The 8,715-nt window shown below is 47.7% G+C and overlaps 1 protein-coding gene across 1 annotated transcript; it reads left to right on the top strand.

Moving 5' to 3' along the window:
* The first annotated feature begins 1,521 nt into the window (after positions 1–1,521).
* On the top strand, positions 1,522–8,173 carry LOC310742967 (uncharacterized protein). The gene is made up of 4 exons (XM_083572933.1): positions 1,522–1,957; positions 2,855–3,027; positions 5,224–5,368; positions 6,332–8,173. Exon 4 carries the CDS (start codon positions 6,516–6,518, stop codon positions 8,106–8,108), a length of 1,593 nt encoding a protein of 530 aa, XP_083429059.1. The 5' UTR covers positions 1,522–1,957; positions 2,855–3,027; positions 5,224–5,368; positions 6,332–6,515; the 3' UTR covers positions 8,109–8,173.
* Positions 8,174–8,715: the final 542 nt, after the last annotated feature.

The following is an 8,715-nucleotide window of genomic DNA, read 5'->3' as shown; positions in this document are numbered from 1 at the left end:
GACCCATTGAAGAACATCTCGTCCAGTTCAATCTTTGAAAAACAGCTTTGACAAACTTTTCCAGATTCTCCAGTGTGCTCCCCTTGCCATTGTGGCGGCACGGGGTTGCTGTTCTGTGGCTGGACTTACGCTACTTGTTGAACGGTTCATTCATCCAGTCTGTATAACGTTTATTGCACATGTATCTTGTTAAGATACAGTTGTACATTTATCCACTCCGTGTTTACAGTATCTCCAGGCTTTGTTTTGCACGTGGCACCTTTGTATGTTTGTTGCTTGAATGGTTACAAGTCTATCTCTATTCTAGCTATTATTCTAGTAAGTTTGGTTTTATACTTCTAAGCCTGTTTGTGGTGGTGTTGTTTTGTTGTATTATTATTACAGTCACCACATTTGATACTTTGTGTATATACTGTTCCTTATTCTCAGCACATTAAGCTTCTCGAGGAGGGAGAAGAAGGTGGGGAAAGCCCCATTGTGCAACTGATGTGACAGGATAGGTGAATCCTGGGAACTGTTTTTTTGTAGCCTTGATGAACTGCTTAGAAGTCTATTTTAGCATTCAATGATAACTCTAGAAATAAAACGACAATGACTTATGAATGATCTTATTGACCTTCAGAAGGCGAGTTAAGGCAAGGTGGCTGTTCCTTATTCTCAGCACATTAAGCTTCTCGAATGGCATTCCCAGCTTCTTGGCTTCTGTCCAAGCTGCCCTGGACAAAGATGCCTTCAGAGAAGCTTGGACAGAAGCCAAGAGGAGGAGAGAGATTCCTTGGGGGCCAGAGGCACCCTGGCTGCCCCACCCCTCAGCCCCCTTCCCCACAGGGCTCCCTCCCTCTACCTGAGCTGCTTCCACAGCCGTTGCTTCTCCTTCACCACCAGGAATAGATGGAAGAGGAGGTCTTGCTGGCATCATCTGGTCGCCTGCAAGAGACAGAGGTAAGTGGGAAGCCAGGAGTGCAGCTGCTCTCCAAAAAGTCTCACCTTCTGAGTGCATCTGGACATTTGGGCCCATTTCATAATTTAGTTGGGTTAAAAAATACATCTCCCTCCTTGGTGCTCTTGGCCCCAAGTGTCTCCCCCCCCCCCAAAGATGACAAGAACCCATGGATTCGTTTTGATATCCACAGAAAGGGACCAAACGGCTGCTGGTCCCTTATTTTCAAATCTGTAAGTTGACAGCTATGCGCCATGCAGCTCTGGGACCCTCCCCCCTCTCCCCATGGGCCCTATCCTGGGAGAGAGGAGACTCACCGGATCCCAGCAGGCATCCCCCCTCCCAGGCAGCCTCTGCAGAGCCGAACCAACGGGACCCCCACACGCCCGACTTCTTGCAGGAAAGGGGGGATTGGGCTTTCGCTCTGGAGGACCTGCCCCCCCCCGTCTTACTTTCCTCTCTAGGAATCCAGCTCGTTTCCATTTAACCCTTGGCAAGCCGAGCGCACCCAACTCACGCCTCTCCCACTCTCGAGAGCAGGAGCATCGCGCACCAATAGCATCCCGAGAAGGCGAAGGAGGAGAGGCTTATGGATTACTTCCGGCAAGGGATACATTCAGTTTTGGACAGCAGCTGAAAGGCCCCCTAACAGCTGGCCCCTGAACAAGGGTCCTAAGAAATCTTCACTGGCTCCCGGTCCGCTTCCGAGCACCATTCAAAGTGCTGGCGCTGACCTTGAAAGCCCCAAATGGTCTCAGCCCAGTAGAAGGGGAGGAGCGTCTCCAGGTCCATCGCTCAGCCCGGACACTGAGGTCCAGCTCCGAGGGCCTTCTGGCAGGTCCCTCATTGCGAGAAGTGAGGTTATTTCTCGGTTGTCGTGACTGCCCTGTGGAACGCCCTCCCACCAGATGTCAAGGAGATAAACCATCATACGACCTCCCTAGACGCCTGAAACGCCTCCCCAGCCCCGTGGATGTTGCATGAAAGTAAATGAAAATCCCGATGGAGGACAAAGAGGTAAAGGGGTCGCGGCTCCCCAAAGCGCCTTCCGTGGGCCCCGTCGGCAGTGATGCGAAGGGGGCTTTTCTCGGCCCCTTAGGCGCCTTGGCGGGGGCGGGCATGGGGCCCTCGCTCAGGGGGTCTCCATGAGGACCCCATCCCCCCCTGTCCCCCGTGCAGGCATCCCGGGAGCGCTGGGGGCTCCGTGCAGAGAGAGGCGGGCCACGAAAGGGTTAACGGGCACGAGGGATAGAGACCCCCGTCCCTCCCCTGCTTCTCTTGGGGGGGCGCCTCCGGCTGGAGAGATGGGGGCGCAGGGCGTGGGGTGAGCCGCGCCAAGGGGGGCCTCTGGGTTCAGGGGAGACTCTGGGACAGAGGGAGGGGGTCAAGGAAGTGGGGGAGGACGGAGGGGAGCATCTCTGGGGCAGGGAAGGGCAACATTGGGGGGGGAGATAGGAAGGACAGTCTATGGGGGGCATCTCCATTGTGGCAGCTGCGGGATTCTCCGATGGGACAGCCTTGGCTTCTCCCTCCCGCCCAGAAATCAACCCCCCCCTTCAAGGCAACCAGAGAGGGATCTCTGGAAAGTGGGGGGTCCTGTCCCCCCACCCTTCCTTCCTGTAATCTCCATCCTTTTCCCACCCCATAAGCCCCCATAACCCCTGCCCTGTCCAGGAAGAGAGGAGGGGGGAGGCCTTCTCAGAAGCGGCTCTTGGTTTCCGCAATCCCACCCAGGAAGCAGCCAGAATCCTTTTCCTCTCTCTCAGGCTTCCATCTTTAATGTCTTTTCCGCTGAGGATGAGGATAATGTACACCTGTCATCAGAAACAGGGGTGCAGAGTCCATGGAATGGCTCTCAGGATTGATACAGAAGTTGCACCTCAAAAGCATTTCTGTTCCTCTTATTCTTTGTAGGCAGTGTCAGAGTGACTGACAAGCTGAGATACAACCCACCATCATCTTGTGATAGCCATTGCATGAATCTTCCCAGTCAAAGGACCCATTTTCTTGATAGACAGTGCCTGGGGCTGGAGGCTCTACACACCGGGTGTGCCTGTGCAGGCCAAAGACTGCCAGTATTAGCACAGGTGAGGTGTGTGACCTTCCCAAATTTACAGAATGTATACGAATGAGATTTCCTGGGTGGGATTATAGTTTATGGCAACCCTGTGATTTTCTCCACCCATAACATTTTATGAGCTGATATAGCAGTACAAGCTGCAAAATAACTAACAAAAACCCCACAATATCATCATCATCATCATCATCATCATCATCGTATTTATACCTCGGGCCTTAGTTTGCCTCCCCATGATCTAGAGAAAACACCAGCTTTGAATCATACAGAGTAAAACTACCAGAACCTTCTTGAATCAATAGGTTAGGGATTATTGCTATACATTAGATCTGTACTTTTCTATGCCTGAGAAATGCAACCATGACACTGTGGGAATGTTCAAGGATGCAGGAGAGGACATATTGTTTGATTATATCCTTTCCAACTTGTGTTAACAAATTGTACAGTTTAGCAGAGTAACATTCCCCTTTTTAAACTTACAGCAGATGCGTTTCTGGGTCACCTTCATTTTTTTTTTTTAAATAAATTTTTATTGGAGTTTTACAAAAGAAAAAAATAAAAATTCACAGAGTAAAAAGCCATAGATAAAAGTAAACATTACAAAAAAGAAAACACACAAAATACACAAAAGAAAAACAACAGCTAATTAAGAAAAGCTAAATTTGGAAAAAGAAATAAAACAAATCCATTTTTCCCAGTATCCTCAAATTCATGTGCTTATGTTCTTGACCTCCTCACACCTCCCCCCTTTTGTATTCCCGTTTACATACTTGATTCAGCAAATTCTTACTGGGTCACCTTCAAAGGTAGCCCCACGTACAGCACATGGCAGTAGTCTAACCAGGAGATAACCAGAGCATGGACTACTCTGGCAAGACAGTCAGCGGACAGGGAAGGTCTCAGCCTGCACACCATATGGAGCTGGTAGACAGCTGCACTGGACATAGAATTGACCTCCATGGACAGCTGTGAGTTCAAAATCAAACCCGAGGCTGCGCACCTGGTCCTTTAGGAGCACAGTTAACCCATCAGGACCAGGGAGTCACCAACACCTGCCTCTCCCCTGTCCCCCAGAGGCAGTACTTCTGTCTTGTCAGGATTCAACCTCAATCTGTTAGCTGCCATCCTTCCTCCAACCACCTCCAGGCACCAACACAGGGCATTCACCGCCTTCACTGGTTCCAGTTTTAAAGAGAGGAAGAGCTGGGCATCATCCACATACTGGTGAACACCCAACCCAACCCCCCTGATGATCTCTCCCAGTGGCTGCATATAGATATTAAAAGCATGGGGGAGAGAATGGAGCCCTGAGGCACCCCACAAGTAAGCATCCAGGGGTCTGAGCACCACTTTCTGGACATGGCCCAGGAGGAAGGAGGGGAACCACTGCATAACAGGCCCCCCAGCTCCCCTAGAGGGTCCAGAGGGATACCATGGTCAGAGGTCTCCAAAGCCACTGAGAGATCCAGAAGAACCAGGTAAGAGCTTTCCTCTCAGCCTCTAGCCCATTGGAGATGATCAAGCAGCACAACCAGGGCAGTTTCATTCCCATGATGAGGCCTGAATCCCCATTGGAAGGATCATGGTGGAAGAAGCTTTCCTGGTCCTGCACCCCCAAGAGCTCCAGCCACAATACTTTAAATAGTTTTCAAGGGGCCACCTGATACATGCTTGTCTTTTCTTCGAAAAACAAATATTTTGAATACTTTTTCAGTTCCGTATAATGTAAAGTGTTTCTGTTTCCCTTGTTCCACATCAGAGAGACTGATAAACAGGTCTGAGTTCATTTCTCCACCTGAAACTGCTGTGTTAGCAGCACTGCCTGGGCAGTGTGTTTGGGGGTCCTGGGCTGCCTAGACAACCAGACCCCCTTCTCAGCCTGTCTGATATGGTCCCAAGGAAAGCAGAGCAGTACGTTAGGCACCAGCTTAGCTGCAGGAATTGCTGGAAGGAGGTGTGCAGAACACCATCCAACTGTCTTAGAGAATCCACTCTGGATTTGTGTGGGTTTTCCTCCATAGCTTTTTCTTCTCCTGAAGATAACTCAAGAGGCAGTGAAGGTTTAGGACCAGAGTTTTCCTTCTTGATGGGCTCCTTTCCCTGACTGATGAGCCCCATCTGCCCTTCACTTTCCTCTGTAGCATGGGCAAAATCTGCCTTCTTGACTGTGAGATTCACTTTTGGTCTCCTCCTCTCCATCCACCAGGGCCTGCCTTCACCTGCAGCAGAATTCCCCAACCCATCAAGGGTTTGAGACCCATCAGGTATCCTCACCTGGTTTTGCCGGCCAGTTGGAGCTGTTCCTGGGATTGTCGCTCCTGTTACACACTTACAGCTTCTGGAAACTACAGGTGAGAGCTGAGTTCAGGGGTGGGGACCAGTGGTGGATAAATTACCCCATAAGGTGCATGACATGTCCCCCACCAAAGGTACTACCGCTCCCCTAACACCCCATGATATCGTATAATTATTATATTTGAGACAGAACAGGAAGAAATTCATGTCTCTAGAAATAACACAGCTTCAGGCCATCAATAAATCAACACTACATATTCAAGGTTGAAGTTTTCACTAGTACAGTTATCCATTTGCCTTGAATATCCAGCTTTTTCAGTGTCACTTTAGGAGAGTCAGAAGACAAGCACAGGATCAGGCAGCACATCATCATTATAAAGAACCATTGGGGTGGGTGTTTCCGCCTGGGATTCCCATGTGCCAGCTGCTTTCCTTCTGCTTCTCCTGCTCTCTCCATGCAATGTGAGGCATGTAGATGGAGGTCCATCTCCAAGAACAGGAGCTTCCCTGAGCACCCATTCAGCTGACCCCAAGCACCAAGTCTTGTCACTAATTCTCTGACTGACCCAGACCACAGTCCCTGGAAAAGATGTAGACCAGGGTCTCACATAATAGTCCACATGGACCTCCTGTGGCCAATGGGACTGGCAGGTGATTCATAAAGATCTAGAGGTGGATGGAGGATTATGATGCAGAGGATGGGGAATGTCCAAAGGAACGATGGAGCGGAGAAAGAGAGGGCCTGTTCATGGACAGAGAGCAGCTGCCTTTCCTGTGAGGAAACAACTGATTTGAAAAGGCTGTATTCCAAGATCATGCTGCGTTATTAATGATGATTGAGGATCATGAAATGTTGCTGATGCATTACTATCATTTGATGACATTGCATCTTCATTTCCAAAAAATTGGGAACATGGGTAGGACATGGGAGAATGTAGGAGATGTTGAAATAAGAGAAGGTTCTAATGGCGGTTGATGTGTTCTCTTTCCCTTTGTTCTCTTCCTTGAAACCTAAACAGGATTTCCTTTCCTCCCACTCTGAAGAAGGTGATGGAGAAGACATTCAGAATTCCAGGGTATAGGCCAACTTTTGTTTCATTAGGAATAGAAATTAAAATGTGGAATATGTGGGATATGCTTCACTGAATGAGCACACATAGCTCACATCAATGACCTCCAACAGGGGAGAAACCATTTAAAGGTATGGAGAGTGTGAAATGTTTCATTGATAGTGGAAAACTTAGAACACATCAGCGGACTAACACGGGCAAGAAAGGATTCCAATGCAGGGAGTGTGGGAAGAACTTCAGTCAGAGTGGACTCCTCAATATACATCAGCGGACTCACACAGGAGAAAAACCATTTAAATGCATGGAGTGTGGAAAATGCTTCCGTCAGAGTGGACACTTAAGTTCACACCAGCTAACTCACACTGGTGAAAAACCATATAAATGTATGGAGTGTGGAAAGAGCTTCAGTCGGAGTGGACACTTAAGTTCACATCAACGGACTCACACGGGTGAAAAACCATATAAATGTATGGAGTGTGGAAAGAGCTTCAGTAAGAGTGGACACCTCAATAAACATCATCAGACTCACACAGGAGAGAAACCATTTAAATGCATGGAGTGTGGGAAGAGCTTCAGTCAGAATGCAGACCTTAAATTACACCAGCGAACTCACACTGGTGAAAAACCATATAAATGTATGGAGTGCGGAAAGAGCTTCAGTCAGAGTGGACACCGCAATATGCATCAACGGACTCACACAGGGGAGAAACCATTTAAATGTATGGCATGCGGAAAGAGCTTTAGTGAAAATGGAGCCCTTAGAATACATCAACGGACTCACACAGGGGAAAAACCATTTAAATGTATGGAATGTGGAAAGAGCTTCAGTCAGAATGCAGACCTTAAAAAACATCAACGGATTCATACAGGGGAGAAACCATTTAAATGTATGGAATGTGGAAAGAGCTTCAGTTACGATGCAGGCCTTAGATCACATCAACAGACTCACACAGGGGAGAAACCGTATGAATGTATGGAGTGTGGAAGAAGCTTCCGTCAGATTGGAACACTTAGAATACATCAACAGACTCACACAGGGGAAAAACCATTTAAATGCATGGAGTGTGGAAAGAGCTTCAGTCAGAGTAGACAGCTCAATGAACATCACCAGACTCACACAGGGGAGAAACCATATAAATGTATGGAATGTGGAAAGAGCTTCAGTTATGATTCAGGCCTTAGATCACATCAACGGACTCACACAGGGGGGAAACCATATGAATGTATGGAGTGCGGAAAGAGATTCAGTCAAAAAGGAGACCTTAAGCTACACCAGCAGACTCACACAGGGGAAAAACCATTTAAATGCATTGACTGTGGAAAGAGCTTCAGTCAGAATGGAGGCCTTAAAACACATCAACGGATTCACACAGGGGAGAAACCATATAAATGTATGGAGTGCGGAAAGAGCTTCAGTAAGAGTGGACACCTCAAGATACATCAACGGACTCACACAGGGGAGAAACCATTCAAATGCATGGACTGCGGAAAGAGCTTCAGTTTCAATGCAACCCTTAGAAGTCATCAACGGACTCACACAGGGGAAAAACCATTTAAATGCATTGACTGCGGAAAGAGCTTCAGTCAGAATGGAGACCTTAAAACACATCGACGGATTCACACAGGGGAGAAACCATTTAAATGTATGGAGTGTGGAAAGAGCTTCAGTAAGAGTGGACACCTCAATATACATCAACGGACTCACACAGGGGAGAAACCTTTTTAATGCATGGAGTGCGGAAAGAGCTTCAGTCAGAATGGAGACTTTAAACTACACTAGCGGACTCACACGGGAGAAACCATTTAAATGCATGAATTGTGGAAAAAGCTTCAGTCAAAGCGGAAATACTAGAAAACCTCAGCAGACACACTGGGAAGAAATCATTTAAATGTATGGCATGTGGAAGGAGCTTCAGTCAGAGTGGAACCCTTGATTTACATCAACAAACTCACACAAGAGAAAACCATATAATCGTCAGGAAAGTATATTGAGGCTCAGTCCTAGTGGAAGTCCTATATCAACAGACTCATGGCCAGGAAGAACTTTAACAGTTGACACCCTACATATCATCAATAACTCAAAGAGTAGAAGCACTTTAAATGGAAGGATTGCAGAAAGTGCTTTAGCTATAATGTAATGTTTAAGAAACATCAAGGGACCTTCAAAGGGGAGAACCCATTTAGATGTATGGAGTGCGGGACATGTTCCTCTCAGAGTCCACTCTTCTTCACAGCAAAGAACTCAGAGGAAATCTGTCTTCCTGCTTCAGGGCCAGCTGAGTCTGTTTCTCTTGTCATTTTCTCATAGCTAGGTTATTCCTCTCTAATCTGCT

The sequence above is a fragment of the Podarcis filfolensis genome (assembly GCF_964270895.1).
Source record: "Podarcis filfolensis genome assembly, chromosome: 10".
NCBI classification, from domain to species: Eukaryota; Metazoa; Chordata; class Lepidosauria; order Squamata; family Lacertidae; genus Podarcis; species Podarcis filfolensis.
The sequence above is the reverse complement of the archived record's forward strand: the minus strand, read 5'-3'. Positions and strand labels throughout refer to the sequence as shown.